Source organism: Anoplophora glabripennis, unplaced genomic scaffold (assembly GCF_000390285.2).
Source record: "Anoplophora glabripennis isolate ALB-LARVAE unplaced genomic scaffold, Agla_2.0 scaffold862, whole genome shotgun sequence".
In the NCBI taxonomy this organism is placed as follows: Eukaryota; Metazoa; Arthropoda; class Insecta; order Coleoptera; family Cerambycidae; genus Anoplophora; species Anoplophora glabripennis.
The window spans coordinates 139,216-163,119 of NW_019416938.1; the positions used below are offsets into that span (position 1 = coordinate 139,216).

General features: G+C 32.4%; 1 protein-coding gene across 1 annotated transcript in view; it reads right to left on the reverse strand.

The window, feature by feature from the left end:
• The window catches only part of LOC108914839 (cGMP-dependent protein kinase 1-like), a 40,445-nt gene extending 24,638 nt beyond the window's left edge, over positions 1-15,807 (reverse strand). The window contains exon 1 of the mRNA XM_018720741.1: positions 15,303-15,807. Within this exon, the coding sequence (XP_018576257.1) occupies positions 15,303-15,745 (443 nt within the window). The 5' untranslated portion in view covers positions 15,746-15,807. The remainder of the gene's footprint in view (positions 1-15,302) is intronic.
• Between the last annotated feature and the right edge of the window lie 8,097 nt (positions 15,808-23,904).

Here is a 23,904-nt window from a genome sequence, read left to right on the forward strand (position 1 = left end):
TAAAACTGTGCGCCATATTAAATGTTTCATAATTAAAATCAGGTGTCACATAAACACTACGAAAATAATCAGCAAATCCTTCAGCAATAGCTTGAGAATTATCATACAGAATATCATTGAATTTCATTACACCCGGAATATTAGAATGCCCTTTCTTATTTTTTACAAATGACCAAAATTTAGAGGAATCAGCTATAATGAGGCGTTCAGAATTCTCCATAAAACTTTTATATGCCTGTTCAATTTGAATTTTAACTGTACGCCTTAATTTACTGTATCTATTGAAATAATAATCAGTTCTAAACTTTTTATAATTTTTCAAAGCAGATTCTTTAGAACGAATATTTGTTATAATTTCTTTAGTAAACCAGGGTGGAAAACGGCGACGAGGATTAATTTTTAATGGAACAGACTGATCAAAAATATTATTTAGTATATTATAAAAAACTTCACAAGCAGTATTAATATTTTCACTTCGTAATACTTCAGACCAGTCCGCATTCGCAAATAATTCATACATTAAAGGATAATTCGCCTTTCTAAAATTATATTCCCTATTTAAATTGAGGTTGTTATTATTAAATTGATCATAATGTTGCAGTCCACATTTAAATATTACTTCCAATGCAGGATGGTAAGCATCTTCTTTGACAAGAGGCAAATTGTCTCTAGACACTTTGCAAGAAAAATTGGAAAATACCAAATCAAGCAGCCTACCCTGATTATTTGTAACAAAATTATATTGTTGTAGGTTAATCATTTCACTTAAGCTACTCAAAAGTTCACATTTAGTATTATTTCTATCTACTCCAAAACCTGGAACATTGAAGTCACCCATGATAAGAATATTTTTACCATATTGTACACATAATGTTATTAAATTCTCAGTAAACAATTCAAAATGAAATAGCGATACATTAGGTGGAATATAAATAACAAATATATAGGCAACGAAATAACTGTTAATGATTTTACATCCAACTATGTCAATCATAGGCGTAGTACTTTTAATGGGGGACACATCTATTATTTCAATATTTAAATTATTTCTAAAAGCAATTAAGACACCACCTCCTCTTGACATATCAGTCAATACTGAATCTCTATCACATCTGTACACAATGTAGTTATTAGGGACAAACTCGTTATCACTTACGCCTGCACCCAGCCATGTCTCGGTGAGACACAAAATATCGTAATCATTCGATGATATAGCATTATAAATACTTGTTAATTTGGTATTTAATCCACGAACATTTTGATAATAACAACATAAAGTCAGATCAGGATAATTGTAACTGGGTAAGATATTTAGTTTAAATTAACAGCAACTCTCGGAACTCCGTTAAAATATTTTATTTTTACGTCTTCTCCTTTTTGTTTCCTTTCAATAAATTCTTTCTTTATTTTGTGAAAATAATCAATTTCCTTAGGAGTTCTATCTTGACTTATATAGATATGTTCATAATTATCTGCTTCTTTAAGTTTCCTCGACTTCCTAAGAATTTCCTGAACATGATTGACATCGCTGAACATTACTTTAATTGGTCGAGGACGAGTATTTTCTGGACTAAATCTTCCTAATCGAAGACACTGTATACCTTCTGTTGGAATAGTGTTAGAAACGTAGTTAATTATTTTAGCCACTTCATTTTTTTCTACAGAATTGCGATCTGCTTTATTAATATTAAATGGCTGTTCATTAATCCCAAAAATAATCAGATTGCATCTTCTACTATTCCTATCGTTAACTTCTTGGATAATTTCCTCAATATTGTAACCTGTATTATTTATATTGCCAATACTTTTAGCAGCTTTTAGATCTTTAACTTCCTCTTGAAGTGCAATAATTGCGGCTCTTAGCGAATTAATGTCACCACCAATATCCTCGCACTTCGTACAGGTCCAAGAAAGTGACTTTTTGTTGTTGATAGATCTTGTTTCACTTGAAGACATATTCACACAGACATGATAATAAATACCTTTACAGATGCAGCAAGTTAAACCAAGATGAGGTTCAGTACATCTACCGCAGCATTTGCATTGTATACCGCTCATGTTTGTGAAAAAGAAGCCTCCGCCACTGGCAACAGTTCAGTCCGTATAAGAAATCAGAAATAAGCACTCACTTTTTTACGTTTTTTTGTCACCATTAATCAAAAAACCGAGAGCACATCCAACTCGTGGTGATCACTTTGACCGACCAAAATAGAACTAATGAAAAAATACATACCTAATATACTGAAATCTTTAAATAATGTTTTTCTTGTTTTGACATTCCACACCAAATTTTTGTTTAAAAAATAAAATTTTTCATGAAACGCGATTAGCTAGGAAAGTCTCGACAGTCATCTTTTATCAAGTGTATATTTAAAAATTGAATCAATTTTAATTGTATATACGGATGTACAATTTTTTTATACTGACTATTTATACCTCCAATGCTGGTTGTCAGGACAGTTTGATATAAACTAAGGATATAGCAGTATTATCATACTGTGGACCAAATTTGGTTTAAATATCTGCACTAATTTGGATGATACAAAGGAAAGCCAATATTTTTATGAAATAACACACATTTTACAGCTCGTGCATTTTAAGCAACATTCCTACAACAAAGAGCAGGGCTAGATTTAGACTCTCGGTCGATCAAATGCAAATTGTGCATTTGTCGCCCCCCTTTCATTTTTCACTAAAAGATTTTCTTTTCTGATCCAACCAAATCATATTTTTCGTATAGGTTAACGTAATTGTAGCCAAATAAATTAAGAGTCAAATGTAGGGTTCTAAATTTACAAACTTTTGCTGGCAGTTTTATTTCACAAGGTATCCTTTAAAGACTGAAAAAAAAAATGAAATGATGAAGTCCTTGTCTAATTTTATGGAATATGTTACCTATAAAATAGAAGGAATGAAGAAAGAGAATGGAGACAAAACGCTATAGTTAATAATAACAGTTTTGAGTTTGAATTGTACAGGGTGATTCACTATATTAAGACCTCCCCCTTTAACTTTTTTGTTTTAAGAGTTATAAAAAAAATGTGAAATACAAAAGTTGCACTTTTTATGAATTTTTCGAAAATGAGTTGAAAAACAAAAGTCCAAACAAAATGGCCATTGATGTTAACTTTGTTAACTTAAATGGAACACCCTGTATATTTTTACATATTTGAATAGAACGTTCCCCGTCGAGCATAGTCATATAGGGTTTGTTGGGTCCATCTCTAACAATAAGCGACATACTATTAAAAAAAAGGAAACAATGTTTTTTATTGAGAAAATAAGATATCTTGTAATTGTTAGACATCTTTCAGGCATTTCTGCCTTTTTTCCAATTACATAAGGATTTACCTGGGTACGAGCGACAAAGGATTGTAAGAGCTGAGCCACACTGTGCGATTTGACGGGAATGTTTGCGCAGGATGATAAAGACATACCGGGTGATTCAGTTTGGTATTCGCGGCCCTTTTATTTTAACAAATAGCTATAACAAACCCTATATATTTTTAAATCGCCGCTCAAACTCTATCAAATGACATTATTAGATCGTCTCCATGGTAACATATGCCAAAATTGCTATAGTCAACTGTTTTTGTTCAAACGGCACACTATATGTTTATTTATCAATTCTGGAAGATATTTTTTTTCTGCGTTCAGCTATTTAAGGAAGTCTATAGTTTCATTAGAAATACTGCTAGAAAAACAGCAAAAAAGATGCACTCTACTTTTCGTAGCTTTATTCTGAAAAATGATAGCCAGCTGCGAAAACAAGTTACTATGTTTTTTAAAGAACATATTTTATTTTAAATATGATAATAAGATAACAATTTAAAACAATACTTATTTAAAATATACAAAATGACCTCCATTTGCTTCCAAACACAGAATAGCTCTATTTATCACTCCCTCTCTACAAACACATTATAGTGTTTCTTCATTTAATCTCCGACATTCTACTCTTATTCTGTTTTTAAGGTCGTCAATATCATTTAAAGGCGAAGAGTAAACTTTTTCTTTTAGGTAAGGCCAAAGAATGAAATCTATAGGAATGAGATCCGGAGATCTATAAGCAGGCCATATAACATCTTTATCGAATGTTCTTCATTTCTTACCCTTCTGGGTTTAAAAACTCTTCTTTTCTTTTGATGAACCATCTGCTGCCAAATTCCTGGGTGACTTTCCGAAAATTTTATCTGATAGAAGTTGTCTCTGCGGAAAACGATGTTGGTATAAATGCCTGGCAGCTTTAGCGTTCTTTCAGCACTCGCCATAAATTAAAATCATATCTAGTTTTTCTTGGTTACTATAAGTATTCATGTTATAGTAATAATAATTAGTTATAGATAGAATAGGTAGGTACAAAATGTCAATTATTTTGAAAAACCGTTATTTAGAAACGTCAAAATTCAGTTGTTTCCGCAGCTGGCTATCATTTTTCAGAATAAAGCTACTGTACTTAAGTAGGGTTCATCTTTTTTGCTGTTTTTCTAGCAATATTTCTAATGAAACTATAGACTTCTTTATATAGCTGAATGCAGAAAGAAAATATCTTCTAGAATTGATAAATAAATATATAGTATGCCATTTGAACAAAAACAGTTGACTATAGCAATTTTAACAGATGTTACTATGGAGACGATCTAACAATATCATTTGATAGAGTTTAAGCGGCGATTTAAAAATATATAGGGTTTGTTATAGCTATTTCATAAAACAAAAGAGATACAAGGCCGCGAATATCAAACTGAATCACCCGGTATAGCTTTAGATGGCACCGTTCACACTGGTCCGGTTTTATTGCACCTTTCCAATGCTGCTACAAGCTGCCAATTCTGTCAAAACAAAATCCCCACAGTTAAATTTCTCCTTCTGTTTTAAAATTTCTGATGAATTTAAAAACAAACCTCTAAGGGGTATAGTAGATTTTTTATTTACATCACACTGGTTGAAAATTTGTGGACCTTAGACAGTAATTTTTTAGTAGTATTAAATATTAGGGATCAAAAATGTTAGAGCCGCTGCAATGTGGTGTGGCTGCCAAGCCGGGTTCTCTTTTATGTGATTTTATTCAAACACAAAGTGATACACAAAGTGGTTGTTGCCTTCTTATAACTCCACTCTTTATATTATATGAATATATACCTATGTAAGTATTTACATAATAGTATGAAACAAAAAGGGGTAGTGTCTATTTTTCTACACTAAACGATACACATGGAACTTAGGTACTATAAAATTTATAGGTATAGTACGTAATAATAACTACCAGCAAAGGTTAACAAAATAATAATTTTCGACGATCGGTAAATAATAAATATTCATTTCAAAAACGAAAATAACCATTCAACATTTACTGAGGTCATAGGCACAAATAGTGGAGGTTTTTAATAGATGCTATTTTTACTAATGGTGGTGAAGCACCAACTACTTCACATTTTAGTAATCCCACTATCCGCTTCATTGTATAATAACATATACATGTTTGCCTCTGATCTGAAGCTTTCCATCGATCAATTTATTCAATACATATCCAGCGGCGCCATAATAACTGCCCTGTTTGCCTGGCGTGCCGGTAAACAATACAGGTGTTTTGCTGAGAGACGTTGACCGTGCATTTCATTATCTTTTGTGCGTGTGTGAGTGTATGCCACGAGTTTTTATGGCAGACAGTATCATTGTGTATTCTGAGTACAGAGCGGCACACGGCTTGACCACAGATTTGGCCTATTTCTGCTACTACACGTATATTGCAATTTACGTTTTTTTCGCCATACACCGCCACTTCCTGGGCGGCAGTTTTATATATTTGACAGCGATCGAGGTACCTTCTTATTTAGAATTCGCGAATTTTAAGGCCGGTCCTGTAAAGGAGAAAGGATGGATGTCGAGGCGATGGCCGGACTGCGCCTACCGGGCACCTCCCCGCCCATACCCAATTAAAATAAATATTGGCAGTGCGACCACTTGGAAAGACGACGAAAAAGGAGCAGCACCAACGCCCGATAATGATAGGGATCGGGTGGACCTACGCCATTCGTCACCCGAAGGCGATCATTAGCGTTATCCAGGATGTATCTCCGAAGCTTAAGCCACATCAACACATTATATTTTCGGGTTTTTACATAATTCTCTAATAAATAATGATTGGTGTTATTAAGCAATTACTGTGATTCTTCTGTTTTACTGCACACTATTATGACTATTGGCAATATTTATGGAAACAAGTTCCAGACCAGTGGGTGCCATTATATCACATTATAGGGTAAGAGCTTTCGTCGAAAACACCTCGAAAAGTATAATTGCGTTAATGGCAATCTCTTCATTATTTTTAATGTGTAGTTTACATATATTGGACTGAAGGAATTTTGGTAATTGGTAAAATAACTAACACTTCGTTTTTCGATTTTTAAGAACTGGACGAATATATCTTATATTTTTTCTACTACTTTTTTCATTCCTGTTTTGAGTTAAACTTATGATATACTAAGAGTTTGAATAGTTAAACTTTAGTTAACCAATCGGATTAGATTAGTGAATAAACTGAATGAAAAAAATTCTTAGCCCGTACTGACCCTAAAACTTATAGGACACATCCTAAAGTTTAGGACACATATTTGTATCGTCTTGTGACAACCCACGTCCACACGTCTCATGGCAGCATAGCGACAAATTAGATTATTCCAAAGTGCTGTATGAATATTTAAATGCATTTAAATCTTTATTCAAATTTTATGCAATTGGACAAGAGCCATGGTCGTTGAAGTTATTCAGTATCGCTTTTATCCAATTGTAACTACGTTAGTATAATCGATTTTTTTTTCTTTGAATTGCATCAGTTTGACGAGGAAGAGGAAACGTTGGCTGCTATGTAGCAATGTCTGAGCTTTATAATAAATCCAGAGAGTATCCAAAAAGATCAATAATTTTTTTTCATTTTTAATTTCATGGCACTTTTAATATCTTTCTTTATTTACTTTTTATTAGACATTTCTGCCACACTGAAAGGAAAAACAAGGAAAAATAAGTTTTAGGTATATAAATTCTGTTTTCGTTCTCAATTAAATGAGTGAAAGACAAACGTGAGTTTTTTCATTCAAGATTAGATTTTTAAGAAGAAAATAGATTTTTTGAAATGTTAACAACTGTTTTGTAAATGTTCCTATTTAAACTTAAATTAATGTTAAATAAATGTGTAAATTATGTCAATAAATAACTTACTTAAATATCACTTTTATTTTGTCTCAAAAACATTTTGCTTCTTGCGCGCTTTTTTTATAGTGACACGGATAAGGCCGATTCTCGGCACTGGCCAAGAGACCCGCAAAAATCTCATCGAGTGCACGCTATCCGCTTTATTAATAATAACTGATTTGTAAGAATGCTTAATACATATATGTGCATATACAATTTCCTAGTGGCAACATGTTCATTCTCGACCTGTGAAGAAGCCAACAGAGCACGAGACTATGTGGACCAGTAAGTATGCGTCACGTTCGCTTTGTTTTGGTTCCGACAGAGAACGGTTCTTATCTAGGACGGTTCAAATTAGTTGACCATTCCATTCATAAGAACATCTAAGCCAAGACATACTGACAATACACTTGGGTAACTATTTTGAACTGTTCTATAGTACGATCATATTCGATGCAAAGTAATAAATCATTGCATGACAAGGGAACCAATGAAGTACGCCTTTAAGGGTTTTACAAATTGAATAATTTCTTTATACATTATGAAGGGACGAGGGGATCAGTTCAGGTCTGGCACCCTTGTTGCTACAAAAATTCCTTTATTCTCATAAACTATTTATTTTAAATGTAATTTATTATAAATCCAATTTGTTTCATAAATTCAACATATGTACTACATTTTACCTCTGTACGCGCCACTGTTGTTTACTTGTTTTTTGGAAGCGCTCTCTAATTGGCAGCAAAGCTCGCCAGGTTAGTATTTGACGTATAACCGACCAGTTCGTACACTCGATGCACCTGGGCGACTACAGCTACTACCAGAACACAGTGCGTATGCAGCGGTATTTCAGATTTTACATTGAATTTCATTTTAAATTTGAAATGCTTTATCTTACGCCTCCTAAAAATGATGACACGATTTTCCTTTGATAAAAGGCCGACAACTTTTTGCTCTACTTTGCATCGTATACGATCCTACTATAGGACTGTCCGCTGACAGAACCAAAACAAGCCTATTGTAATTTTATTTTTTTTCTCTCAAGACTAACTTTGAGATTATTAATCCTAAAAATTGGATAATTCCCATACGTTTTGTAATCTGTATAGAATAGGGCTCTTGGTATGCGCGCTTTTCTTCGTACTTAATAAAAAATAATAATCTGATACACGCATACTGACCGCGCATGCGTGGAGATATTTGTAGTTGGACACAATCAACCCCTCTACTGATCCCTTTTGCACAAGGGGTTATTTATTAATATCTGTTTTTTTTCGGTGTGGTAGATTACACAGCCCCACAAAAAAAGGGATCGTATCTGGTATTCAGACCCATGTATTTCCATGTATTTTTTCCGCTGAATCTGCCTTCACATTTGGCCCAACGGGTTTGAGTTTTCGGGAAAATTCAAAAAACAGGTCAAAATGAAATTATTCTACCAGCTCACTAGACGTATGATTTTTCACTCGTTTAATTCCAATTTATCATCATAGGGTCAGACAAGCTGGTCCGATTTCATTCAAAAACAGAAAATACATCAGAATGCCATTTTCATGGCATAATTCGCGTTGCAGATTTCTTTTTATCCACTCACCCATTTATGAATTCATACATCTTTCCATCCAGTCGTTCATGCATGAATACTCATATTTATTTATCCACCAAGATGGATTCAGAACTCTGCAACACGAATTATGCCATGAAAATGGCGTTTTGATCTATTTTCTGTTTTTGAATGAAATTGGACAAGCTTGTCTGACTCTATGATGATAAATTGGAATTAAACGAGTGAAAAATCATGCGTCTAGTGAGCTGGTAGAATAATTTGATTTTTTATAACTTTCGTCGATCGTAAATGACGTTTTTTGTGAATTTTGATCCGGTTTTTTGAATTTTCCCGAAAACTCAGACCCGTTGGGCCAAGTCTGAAAGCAGATTCGGATTCAGCGGAAAAAAATACATGCAAATACATGGGTCTGAATACCAGATCCGATTCTTTTTTTTTGTGGGTCTGTGTTATGTTCAGTTGATTAAAAATGTAATAAAAAATTTAAATAAATAATTATAGATAATAGGATGTACAATTGCATTAAACAATGGCGTTTTATAGTTCGTTGGGCTGATGCCTCTAATACTACGAGTATAACGACTATCTGGGACTGACATTAGAAATAGGTTTTATGTTGTCATTATTTACGAATGAAATTGGCTTCAGATGACACGTAAGAACAACATGGGTTTATAAAAATTCGTTCAGGATGCTCAGGTTATACTTCTGTGATTATTTTTATAGTTAATTTAGCTAATTAAACCCCTATTCTATTTAAAATTAAAAGAACCTACTTCTGCAAAACGTTTTAACAGTGTCGTCATGACACGTTACAATAATGTGACCTACGCTGAACAGTTATTTTTTAGTTTTCGGTTAATGTGTATCTTGTCAATTTTAACATCAATTTACAATTAAAACGTAGAGTCAACTTCACGGATATGTCAGGAACTGTTATGAATGTTAATTGTTAGCCGATAAGTTGACCGTTTGGAATTCATTTTTAAGGAAAATTTGATAAAAATATACAGGGTGGGTCAAAAGTACCGGAATGGCAGGATATCTAGGAATATTCAAGGGATGGGGTATCAGTAAAGGACTAGGGGTTTAAGATTTTTTCCTGGCTATCCAATGGTGACCTTGAATTTGACCTGGACCATGACCGTCAAGGTCATATCAAGGTAACGAGAATTTTTTTAAATGGGACCCCATAATTTTGACGCCGGAAATGGAGAGAGCGGAAAATTTTCGTTCGGATATGAACTTGAAATGACCATGAAGGTCAAATATCAAAAAGCCCAAAGTGGCACAACAGTACCGAAATGGCAAAATAACCAGCAAAAAAAAAGTTCTTCGCAATAGTTCTAGGATTCTTGATGGGCACTAAACCGGACACCTCCCCGATCTCAAATTCCTTATCCTCCGGTCATTTCAAGGTCAAGTACGGCCACGGTCGGATATTAGAGGTCACTAAAGGCAACAGTTGGTCACTGTTGGTCATTATTGATCACCAAAGGTAAAAGATCAACAGTGGTCACTGAGGGTAATAGATGGTCTTGGGTGGTCAATAGTAGTTATCCAGGGTAACAGAATAACCACGACATATTTTTCTGTAACTTCCGGTTTTTCAGTCATAATTTATATATATTTTTAATTGAACATCCTATATATTTTTCGTTTTGGAGAGCTAGGTAAAATTTCCTTTCAAATTGTGTATGTTCAAATTGTGTATTACATACTTGTATAATATTTACATAAAAAATAAGTTTGGGTTACAATTGAAAAACCGGACGTTATGCATAAATGCATAAAACATCTTTAGAAAATTCAAATATTTTCAGAAAGTTAAGTAATTGAACTGAATAACGCTCTGTATTTCTTAAACGAATCAAGACATTGAAATATGCATTTCGTAATAGGCCCATTCAGTAAAAATTTTTTATTGCATATATCAAAAGTTTACCCTATAATTAGTTAATATGCCAAAAATCAATTTTTTGTTTCAACGAGAAATGTGTGAAATAAATTAATGAAAACAGAGCGCGGAAAAACGTTGAGCAACCATTGCTGACGTCATAATACCGGTACGGGCGACTGGCAGTGCACTCCGCTCGCTCTCATCCCATTCTGTGTTAATACATACGGTGTGTGGTTCGCTTGGCAGTTTCGTTAATCATTGTTTTTATGTCTAAATGGGTCGAAACCGAGGATTGTACAAATATTGAATAGTTCCAGGCTGCAAAAGTACCTCAGGATCGACTCCGAATAAAATATTTATTTCATTACCGAAAAATGAAAAGTTTGTGTGATGTTATCCACGGTTTCCCCAGCCACGGTATGCAACTCAAAACCACCTTCGTTTTTCTTTGGATGCACGTCTAGGGGGTTGTAAAATATTATTATTTGAACATTTAGAGCACAATTCTCAACTTTATGCCGGAAATAAATTCTGCCCCATCTAAATGTTCGTGTTCACAAAAAATTCGAAATACGACGGCGACAGGGACCTATAAGCAGTTAAGAACCACTCTAGTTTTTCTTTGGTTTTCCATCTAGAGGGTTTTAAATATTATTATTTGAACATTTAGAGCAGAATTATAAAATTTATGCTGGAAAAAATTTCTGCCCCATCTAAACGTACCCGTTCACAAAAATTTCGAAATACGTCGGCGAGAGGGACCTATAAGCAACTCAGAACCACCCTCGTTTTTCTTTGGTTGCCCGTCTAAGAGGTTATAAATATTATTATTTAAACATTTAGAGCAGAATTTTCAAATTTATGTCGAAAAAATAAATTCTACCCCATCTAAACGTTCCCGTCCACAAAAATTTCGAAATACGTTGCGAGAGGCACCTATAAGCAATTTATTTAAATAATAATATTTTACAACCCCCTAGACGGGCAACCAAAGAAAAACGAGGGTGGTTCTGAGTTGCTCGCACATACACGTCGTCGCATACATCCACAAGTACCGAGTCTAGTACGTTGGGTACATTTGTACAAAAATGGAAAGCAACAGAAAATGTAGAAAAGCGAACCATTTACGTCATTGAGAAAAATCCGAAAATGTATTTAGATATTCCAAGACATTCTATGTTTATAATAAATATGTTGTGTGAAAAATGCATTTCAACAAGACTTGATGTATATCTCTTATACACTCTCTATTTATACACTTAAAAATATAGGTATATAATATCGATAAAAGTATAGCAAATATCTACACATCTCTCCGTCTGCTCGCGACTTGATCGCCGAGTGGCCGGTATTGTGACGTCATTAGCTGTTCTCTCGCAGCGTTGACCTTTTTAAGGGTCTTACAAATTCAGAATTAAATATATCACTTATTATTAATCCTATTGACCTAATTTTCTTAAGATATAATTAGGTGGTTAAATACTATCAGAAAATTAAAGAAAAAGTTTAAAATTAAATATCACTGAAAGGGCCTATTCAAGCTTTATCGAAAATTGAGCCTATGGTGCCTCAACCACTTTTGTGTATTTACGGGAAATTATGAAATTCCCTAAAAGTGTCGAATTTAGCCAGCCAGCGTGCACATATTTATCTGATAGGACAGGGGGTAGAATAACATTTGATTTGTACATATGTATTTGCGTTATATGGAGGGACAAAATCGTAGTGATTTTTAACTGTATAGTTTAAAATTGCTACGGTTTATTTTCATTTACATTACATAAACATCTGTGCTACTAAACGATTTCTATATGCAGTTTATTTAATAGTGACTATATTTAACTCTCTGGTTTCGATCCGCTGGTAACGCAAAATTTAGAACCTGTATCAAACAAAAATTCCGTTCTGTTTATTTCCCAAAAATCCATTAAACTGAACCCACTTCCTTTTAGAGGATCGAAACCTGCCAGATAAACATCGTCAGTGAATTGATAAACCGGCCCTGACTAAATTTATTTATTATTCACTTTATGCATTTTGAACCCATAAAATAAAGAAAATAAATAAATGTTTCTCATTTTTAAAGTAACCAGTTAGTATCAGCAACCTTAGAAGAGGAAGTTTAATAAATAAGATTGGAATCAACATTTCCGGTCATTATGTTTACAGTATGCTGAGCATAATATTTATCTTTTACGATTGTATGTAGTATTAAAATAGACACACTTTTGACCACACTACTTCCTAATTGCATTATTTCTAACAAGATAAGACTAGTTTTTTTTATATTCCACAGAATGAAAAGAAAATAGGAAAGTGAGGATTTTTGCAACAATAATACTCACAGTTCTACCGCTGAAAGCTATTCCCCCGACACGTGCTCACCTGAAGCTGTTTTTATAACATACACGTTCTAAACTATCTATCTTTAAAATCGATTTCACGTTTGGTAGGTACCTATTAAAATTTTTTTTTAATATAATTTTCATACCTGTTTATACGCGCAGCTGAAGCGTTTTCCACTGTATTTTTTTTTCAGATTGTTGAAAGATACTCAAGTTACGTAAACAAAAACATTCCCGTCCTTAGATACTAATGCCTACTTTTAATGTGTTTACTTCTCAAGCCCAACGTCCCCTAGGTCATAAATTAAAATGCTTATAAACATACGGAGGTATATTGCAGCACTGGGCTTGGGAGAGATTTTCAGTTTTTAATCTGATTTGATACAGAATAGATGTGCTATCTGAATAAGTGAATAAACAATATCTTTTAATTATTAAAGTGTTTTAGTTCTACCCATAATCCCAACACAGATGACCGTGATTTTTTATCATTAATTATTATAAACAAAATATACAAACAATTTTAGTTTTGGTACTATTAATTTTTTTACATTTTGCAACGCGGGGGTGGCCCTATTATTCCCACCTCTACCCAAAGATACTGACAACTGAAGGTGGTTTGGTTTATGCACCATGTAAGACTTCACATATGTGTGAAATTACTACCCTCAAAATGCCACGGGCTCTCGGACTATAACGATACCTACAGCCTACAGGCATAAAGTAAGATATTTTTCCGTCCATCATCAACTTAAAATATAATTTTTTTAATTTTTTCCCGACAAGAAAGGCCACTTCACGTCATATCATGTCACGTACACGTAAAATTATGACCTTGAAAACGTGACAGACTGTTCGTGAAATAAAAGCGAGCGTTAATATGACATCTAAAACTAAACCAAATAATATATTGATTAATAAAGCGAAGCCTTATTGTTAAGATTAAGGCCAAGGTAGGCCTTTCCTGTTTCTATGATTAGTACCGACTTAAAATCCGATTTCTATTTCCTAATGAAACGCTAGAGTCTAGAGGAAACGTTAAAAATAATGGTTTTGGTGTGACTTGATTATGATATGATATGTGCAATTATGGTTATAAAAATGTTGATATACAGGGTGAGTCAGTTTTTTGTAGACAAACTTTAACAGGAGATAGAACACATGTTTTTAAAAAGAAAAGTTCCTACAAACATATGTCGTAGAAGGCTTCGTTTCCGAGATACAGGGTGTTGAATATAATTTTTTTTTCTCGAATTCTCATTATAACTTATAAACGAATGCTTAGATTTTTTTCATGTTTGGGGGATAATGCCTATTAATTAAGGGGCATAAAACAAGCGATAAGAATGTTCAAAAACTTGCACAGTGGCGGAGTGGAGGAGGTGCTCAACCCCTTTCTTAGACAGAACTTCTACGCCAATGACTATTTTTTAAAAAAACTGTTATTTCCATTATTTACATACAGTTTAACAAAAATAATGTCCCTTCTTCTGATTCGAAATTCCTCTGCGTTTTCGAGTTATTTTGATTTTTAATGTTTGATGTGGTACTAAATTAGGTAATTTATTTATTATCAATTATCGGCTAAATATTTAATTCTTTCAACGAAACCTATCTAAATATGATTTGTTAAGGATTCTAAAAAGCTGAAATCTCTTATTCTTTATCTCTTTCCAATGTAGTCAAAATAAATATTTGTTATATCAAGCTATAGTCAAATACAAGACTTTTATAAGTTGAAATCTGTTTAGTACACTAATTTAAATAATCCTTATTTATTATGTGCTGCGTAAATACTAATGTACTGCAACTAAATTACAAAAAAAAACATTGAATGAACATTGATGTTAATGTTTATGGAGAAATTTTTTGAATTTATAACAATATGTAATTAACAACTTCTTAAAACTTTTTGGCGACTGCACAATAATGTATTGTACGTATGTAATGTAACAGATTTCAACTTATAAAAGTCTTGTATTTGAGTATAGCTTGATATAACAAATATTTATTTTGACTACATTGGAAGGAGATCAATTCTTATCGCTTGTTTTATGCCCCTTAATTAATAGGCATTATCCCCCAAACATGAAAAAAATCTAAGCATTCTAAGTTATAATGAGAATTCGAGAAAAAAAAATTATATTCAACACCCTGTATCTCGGAAACGAAGCCTTCTACGACATATGTTTACAGGAACTTTTCTTTTTAAAAACATGTGTTCTATCTCCTGTTAAAGTTTGTCTACAAAAAACTGACTCACCCTGTATAAATGTAGTCATAAAGCCAGGCAGCTACTCACCTGGCACTTTTAGGAATTTTAGTAATATGAAGATCATTGCCTTGCGAATTCAATGGTTCAGCGCTAATAGCCTGCCTCTTGATCCTTGGCTCCGACAAAGCTTGTGTCTTGTTGTTTTCAACTCCTCCTCTTGGCCATATTTCCGCTCCGAGGTTGATCTGTTTCGTGATAATTTTCTGGGTTATAGGTCGAACCACTTGTCTAAATTTATCAATTTCGTTCTGTAGATGTTTTATAAGTACGTCTTTATCATCGAGCTCCTTCTCCAGTAAAGAAATGGTCTCCTCTTTGAGTTTGATCTCGTGGTTCTTCTCTTCTAGGAGGCGTTTTAACGAAGTTATGATTTCCGTCTCGCTGGGAGGCATCTCGTTCTCCAAAATTTCAGATTCCGCTTCGATCTTGTTACGATGGAGAAGTTTGGTGATGAATGTGTAGCAACTCATTTGTTCAGTTGAATGAGCAAACCATTTCCATTTTAAAGAAATAAATAGGGTAAGTTTTTGTCAAAGTCCTGCATAACATTTATTTTGGGGTTGAGAAATTTCTGTGGCTTTGACTTGAATTAGGGAAAAAATCTAACGCAAGAATATCTGTGCAATTGGTGTATACATCAAAGAAATAAAAATGTTGGTATTTGAATTAAGTTTTATAATTATTCAGCGAATAACACGCAACCAAACTTAAATTCCATTAAGAAAGTAGCGATGTCAGTACAGTGCAAAGATATTTAAATAATACTAAGAAATCCTAATTTTTTGTGCATAGTGAAGAATCATTTTATAAAATATTTGTTTGTAGATAAAATATAGAAATCGTGGATTTATTTAAGAATTTTCTCTTTTCACCACACATTATCTCGGTGACTATAGAAGATATAAAAAAATTCCCTAACGGAACTTCAAGTACTTAGGTTTCAACAAGGTCAAAAACTCTTTTAGTAATTTATATTATACAGACCTATTAATAACCAGGATAGGTATTCTAAATATTCTTTGGAATGCACGAATCGAATGAATTTCATTTTATAAATATGTAGTGGCCTTCTAGATGTATTTGCTGAACTAATTACGATATGATTCAGTTCATACTCCATGGCCTGTTGTGATTTATTTTAGAAGCGATTTAACGAGAAATTACTTTAGGGATTTTTTTTATCAAATATCTATAATGCCTTAATCAGCATCATTTAAAACCTTAGTATCTCATATTTCACCAATTTATAATATAGAATCATTTTTTTTATAGATTTAATAAATTTAGAATTGATGAAGTTTAAGTTTCAATTTAAAAATCTAGAAGGCTGCAAAAATGTTCGAGGATAGTCTTAAGGAATCAGAATACACAATTATAAAAACAATAATTGAACATCAATTTAAAAAGATCCCTTATATCTTTTTAAAACTGATTTTTTGAGAGAAAACATCCTGTATATTTTGTAAAAATGATATATCTAGGGTTACAAACTATCCGTGGGCAGTTTTTGATTTGTTCAACTTCCGGAATGACAGAATTGGGTTCACATCATATAGAACTTTTAGTAACGAAATAAAAAAAAATAAATAAATAAGGGGATGTTTTGGAACATTATACATATGAAGTGCAACTAAAATATACACAGACTGAAGAAGTTATTTCTGACACGAGTGTATTTATTTACGTCTACATTATGCCCTCATTCAAATATCTTAACAGTAACGGAGTAAATTGCAGTAAAAATTTCAGGGTGATTTCCCATTAATTCGACGCCATACTTCGCAACAGGGGACACACCAGCGGACTATAGAGCGTTCGAACATTGAAGCGAAACAGCTGATTTCGCCAGTCGTCTTGAATTTTGCAATTGGTTTCAAAATCAAAGGGCAGCAGATGCCAACTTTATTAATAAAGTACTATGGTCGAGTGAGTGTCTTTTTAGCCGTACTGTCATTTTAAATAGGTAAGTACCGCACCACGCTCTGATTGAAAAGCAATAAATCACAGAATAAGGAATACGTACCACAAACTGAATAATTAATTGAACATAATACTAAAAACTCAATTATAAAACTATAAATTATAAATAAATTCGATTATAAAACATAGTGAAAAAATTAACAATATCAAAAATACTAAATTGTAATAATCTAACATTCGAAATCAATTATTATCCCTATACATCTGTTTTTTAGCATATAAATAATACTTGCTAATATTTAAAATGTAAAAATATGTATATTCATTCATGTGTCTAGGTAAAAAGATCTGTTTATTCGTTGTTGTTCACTACGGATTAAAAATGCATTAAAAGCTGGGTTAATGACCGAATGTTACAGTAGGTCAAGATTTACTCTCGATAAATCTTTGTGAGTCAGCGGTCAGGAGCAGTCCGAAAAGGGGGTTTTCAATGTAAATATGCATTTTAAAATTTTCGTAATCGCGTATTCCTATTCTACTCATTAATGACATTATGACTGAATCACCCTGTACACAATAATAATTCAAATCATCCGTCCCAAAAAAAAACAGTGGAATGTTTTGGTTCTTAATTGACCACATTGTATATAGGTATGAAGTGTTCTCTAATTAGCCTGCCAAGTTTCATAACTAGATTCAACCTCGAAATTGTTTCACAATAGGGCCCTTGGCTTAGCGCCTGAAGACCTGCCGCTCCTTTAGGAACCATTTTTGGCCTGCGTTTATTTGAATAATAATGAAGTTTGGCAGGCTAATTGAACATCTAATTTTTGATTCTAAAATTTTCGTGGGGGTGATAAAATTTTTAGTGCTATAGGAGTATGAAAATTAAGTTTTGAATGCTCTAAACTCCACTTGAGATCTAATTTTATATTTCTAAATATTTTCAATAATTACAAGGATAAAGGTTGTTGAAATCAGATAAAATTCACAAACAAAATTATAGGTATATTTGAATATGCTAGTGGCGTTTCTTTAGTAACATTTTAAACAGTTAAACCAAAAACAACCAGATCACGCGCGTAGAATTGGCATTTGTTGACAGCTTTGTACTACTGTACGATCCATTATTTTTTTTTTCTTGAAATACCTCATAAGTTTATTATACCTATGTGCTAATAAAATATGTTGACATACACGGCAATAACATTTTACGAGTAATTAATGGTGCGTGATTCAATAAGTAGTATAAAAGAAGGGAAGCCAAGTCATAAAAATTTATAGAGATGTGATCTTTGTATATCCAAGAAACGATAAAAATAAATCGACTCCTTTAGTAACATCTTTTTTAAAGGCTAAACATACATAAACTTGATTTGTTTATGAATTACCACAATTGACACTTTTCACGTGATGGCTCTGTCAAAAACAAACGAATTAAGCAATTTAAATGATTGCCAAGGTTAGTAAAGCTTAGGATGTAACGTTTGAACATACAGATTTGATGAGAAACGTACCTGTCAAATTTTAGTACGTCGTACGACTTCGATTATTATTTTTCAACATACAGGATGTATGTTGATGCATTATTTATAGGAATGTCAAAATGATAGTGTTACTAAGCGGTCTGTCTTATGATTTTTTGCCTGCTATTTTGGTGTAATCACATTAGATGATCTGTTTATAGAATTTGATATGGCATTAATACGGAGTTCCACTGATTTTTTAATTCAAAAAATTTATTACGAGTTGAAATTACTTGTAAATAGTAAAGTAACATTGAGAAAGGTTTTAAAAGTCACTGTTATAAATTAATAAGAATTGAGAAATGGGGGATTTAAAGTCTGCCGAGTTAAAACTTTTTTAAAGAATAAAATATATAAAAGATATTGGATCTTGTCAATTTGTTAACGCGAGGAATATTCAATTTAAGATGAATTTGTTGAACGATGAAAAAGAAATGAGATTATCACAGTACTGTTGCTATTAAAACAAAAATATGCAATAGGTCCAGAAGTCATACAAAAAAATCGTACTTGTTCAATAAATTTCATGTTTGAAATGTGTTTAATGAAAACTGGTTGTATCCTAAGCGGATTTCAAATTTTCGCTGAACTTTCCAATCGGAACCACTAAGCTGTCTACGTAGGATCAATCCCGGTCAAAGTAGAAACCCATGTCCGAGGGGTTACCCTCTACGAAAAGCAGAACGCGCAGCGGAATATAACATTTTCGACTGTTTCAAAAATTTCCGCTGAAATTCTTTACGAAGATCTTAGCCGCCCACAAATGTCAGAGCCGTAGCAAACGACACCGCCATGCAGAGCAGCCGCCGACGATGTGCTGCGGAAATAGAAAATTTACTCCAGTTTCGAATTTCGGAAAATAAAAATTTCCGGAAAATATGAAATTCGAACTGGAGAACCGTATCCAAAACCACACTACCACATCAGACTACAAGTCCATAATATAAAGATAGGCAAAATCCAAAAAGGGAAAAATCTCTCGGCTTAAACCAAAAAAAAAAGTATTTTGAGGAAATTATAGCCTGCGCTACTGGTTTCAATTTGACTTAGGTTTTTTTTCATAGTTCTTAGATGTTACTTATGTATTGTGCGCACATAATTTGATTTCACACTTTGCATTTCAAAACGAAAGTTTCAAAGGCAAATGTTGATACAAGAAAAAGTATATAACCTTGTAGGCAAGAATTTAATTGATGATATTATTGTAGGAAATAACTATGCTAGGGGTTACATACCCCAATTAGCCTCGAATAATACCAACAACATCTAAGTAAACAGTAAATATAAAAAAATCTAAAATAAAATTAAAAATTATCTATCTAAATATCATTAACTGAAAATAAAAACAAGTCCTACATTACTGGAACCATTAAATAATGTAATATTTCAAGAAATATCTTTTACTTTTGCTTTTCCAACATCATCTTTGAGAAAAACCACGATAGGTACCTATATCTTTAGTTTTTCTACGTTTTGAAGAATACACTTTCAAGAGGCCTTCTTATAAATCGAATTAATAAATATTATTTAAACAAAATTATATACAGGGTGTTCCTAAATAAGTGTCGCAACGGAAAACTGTAAATTCCTCTAGAAAAGAGAAAAACATTTTTTTCCTCTTCCATTTTTCTCTCCGGGCTTTCGTTTTCGAGATACACGGTGTCAAAACTTTTTTTTCAGATTTTTGCCAATATCTTAGGAACCGTTTGAACTACAGGACTGAGCTTTTGTACACACATTACCATTATTAATAGCTACTTGTTGCAAATGTTGTCAAATTTCGTTAAAATTGTTAATTATTACTATCTTTTGAATTACAAAAGTTGTTCGAAACGTTAGCAAAATGTTAGTTTCTGTTCATAAAAAGTCATTTTTCTTGAAAACGGTTGACTTTAGAGCAATGAACCAAGAGAAGTCTATTTGTGTAAAATTCATTGGCGCTTCAGAATTTCAATGTCAATGCCAATGTCAAATGCCAATTTTTCCAGTGGCGTAAAAGTTAGTTACGATACCTTAAAATCTCCACCACTGGCACGTTCAATGAATTCGTGAAGGGTGAGAAAAAGTAGCTATTAATAGTGGTAATGCGTGTACAAAAACTAAGTTCTGTAGTTCAAACAGTTCCTAAGATGTTAGCAAAAAATTTTTAAAAAATGAAAGTTTTGACACCGTGTATCTCGAAAATGAAAGCCCGTAGAGAAAAATTGAAGAGGAAAAGAATGTTTCATTTTTCAAGTGGAATTTATAGTTTTCCGTTGCGACACTTATTTAGGAACACCCTGTATAAAACACAAAACTCTGAAAAAAAATATTTCAGATAAATATTAATTACTAGCAGTTTACTAGATATTGTTGGTGTAATCCAATGCTAGCCAGGTCATGTAGTCTCAAGTATCACTAGTACAGAATCTTGTCTATGAAGTTTGATATATTTTGCATATCTAGATTTTTGGTATCGAAGAACATTGTTCGACTTCATTTGATCCAATTTTAATAAACACTTTTTGAATTCATTTGAATTGAAATAAACCTTTAAATCGAAATGTTGGGTAACTTGCCTGAATTTTTGATATGAGTTAGTTTGAGGTATATTATAACAATAAGTGACAGTAATTTTTTGTTCAACCCCTGGTCAGGGTGAAAAAAAATAAAACAAAGGAGTTTTTCAAGATAACTCAAAAGGGGCAAGGGCTAGAAAAAAAAGTTTGTAAAGCATTCAATTCTACATAAAAATGTCATCTTCACTTTTTCTTGTACTATTAAAATTAACAGAGTTAGGGAGGCTAGATGTTAAGGGAAGATTTCAGAAATTTAAAAAAATCGTAACAAGCAGAAAAACGAATGAATTTTGTATTTTTTTTTTCAATCTACTCTAAAAAATGTAAAGAGACACGTATTTTTGTTAGCGGCGGAAAAACATATTTACGGGGTGAAATACACCCTCAAAGTTCGACCCCCAAAACAGTTGTTTCAAAATTTCTGGGGTTCTAATCAATATTTTGAAATGAAACAAAATGGAAATTACTTATGATAAAAAACAAATATTTCGCAAGTGATTCCGTGTTTCGAGGTTTTCGTTAAAATCTCTGTTTAGGGCGATGAACAACAAATTTGAAATTGTTATAACTTTCTTATTAAAAATTAAAAAATAAATTTATTTCTCTGAAAAGAAAGGTTACATTTTTTAGAGTAGATCGAAAAAAAAATTCCAAAATTCATTCATTTTTCTGCTTATGATTTTTTAAAATTTCTGAAATCTTCCTTAACTTCTAGCCTCCCTAACTCTGTTAATTTTAATAATACAAGAAAAAGTCAAGAGGCGATTTCTATGTAGAATTGTATGCTATACAACTTTTTTTCTAGCCCTTACCCGTTTTGAGTTATCTTAAAAATACCCTTTCTTTTATCTTTTTTCACCCTTCCTCAAACTAACTCATATCAAAAATTCAGGCAAGTTGACAAAAATTTCGATTTAAAGGCTTATTTAATTGGACTATAGATTAATACCTTTAAAATAAGTACAAGAGCTAATAACGAATAAAAAAATATTCGTAAATTTGGACGTTTGAACCTCACGTTTCACGTTGTACTGTTACACTCTGTAAATATTTTAACAAGTGTCACGTGTTAGTATGGTATCGTAAGCTTATGTTTTATATTAGCTCCGGGACTGGTGATAAAAAAATTCTTATTTTAAATCACTTTCAGTTATGAAATATGTAAGTAATGGGATACACATCTTAATTTGTTGTAAATACAGGTTACACGAACTGCATCCAATAATACTTTTTTCAAAACCTCACCCTTGCATAAAAGGTATTGTTAATCAAGAGAATACTACAGCCTCTCGTGAATTTTAAATGTTATTTACGAGCGGGGATAAGAACAAATTATGAGATATGCATATATTATGTAAATTACATATAGATATACATTTCGGCTATAAAATATCATTGCGTTTGATGTATCTGTTACATGTCATTACGTTTTTAACCTTCAAATCGATGTCTATATTTAAATCATTTTATATACCCCATATGTGAAAACAGCAGATGATTTCTTATAAACGTTTGATATTGCACTGATTTAATATGGTTGACAGACTATAATAATAATAATGTACAATTGCATATGTAAATAAATCAGAGATTTTCCATACATCTACAAGAAAATCTGAAAGGAGATTGCTTTTAAATTATTTTTGAGATTTTGATAATTTTCTTAAAAAAAAAATCCAGAATAATTTAAGCAATAAGATAATTTCACACCAATATTGTGAATAAAATTTTAAGAATCAAAACTGACTTTTTTCTTTATTTATACTATTCAACGGACCACAATCCAATAACTGAATAGGCAACATAATATGTACTGATATAAATAAAAAATGTACAGTGACATCAACTGAATATGATCACAAAGAAATACAAACAAATGAGTTATAGTAAAAGGAAAGAGAAATAAATAAAATTATCAAAAAAAATATAATGAGCTAGTTACACGAAAATATGTAAGTAGAAGAGGCACAGCTCTAGGGTAAGGATGTACAAATTAAGCATGTCCAGTATCTGATTGCAGTCTTTTAAACAAAAGAGTTAAATAAGCAATATTGCGTCTACTAGAAACTGAAACAAGTTGAAAGTGTTATAATACAACCGAAATACAGCAAGTCTTAAAAAACGGCACTTTTCCTTTTCAAGAGTCAGTAATGAATAATTTGGTTGGAGGTGTATTCGATCTTTGATCGAAATAAGGCAATGCTTTGAAGGAATTTTTCACCTACCGGATATTTAATATGTGCCTAATCAATCGTTATATTTTGTTTGGTGGTAAATGATATAACATGTATCTTGATTTAAATCAAATTTAATTTATATTCGAAAGGAAGACAGTCATTAATATTAGAAATTAGAAAATACACAAGAACTCAGTTTAATTATTAATATTCTGTGAGCAACTTTCAACAAATCTGTGTAGGTAAATATTACCGGATTGACAGTCCTAATTGAGTTATAGAAACTAAATTGGTTACTGTTGACGGACCTTGAAAAAATCCGTGTTGATACTCAGTGATCATGTGTCCCGTATGCAAGTATTTTGTCACATTGACGTTAATTGTTTATTCGACGCAAGCTTGTTGAATTTATTCTGCTCGAAGCGTTTAAAAATATTTCGTTTCCAAA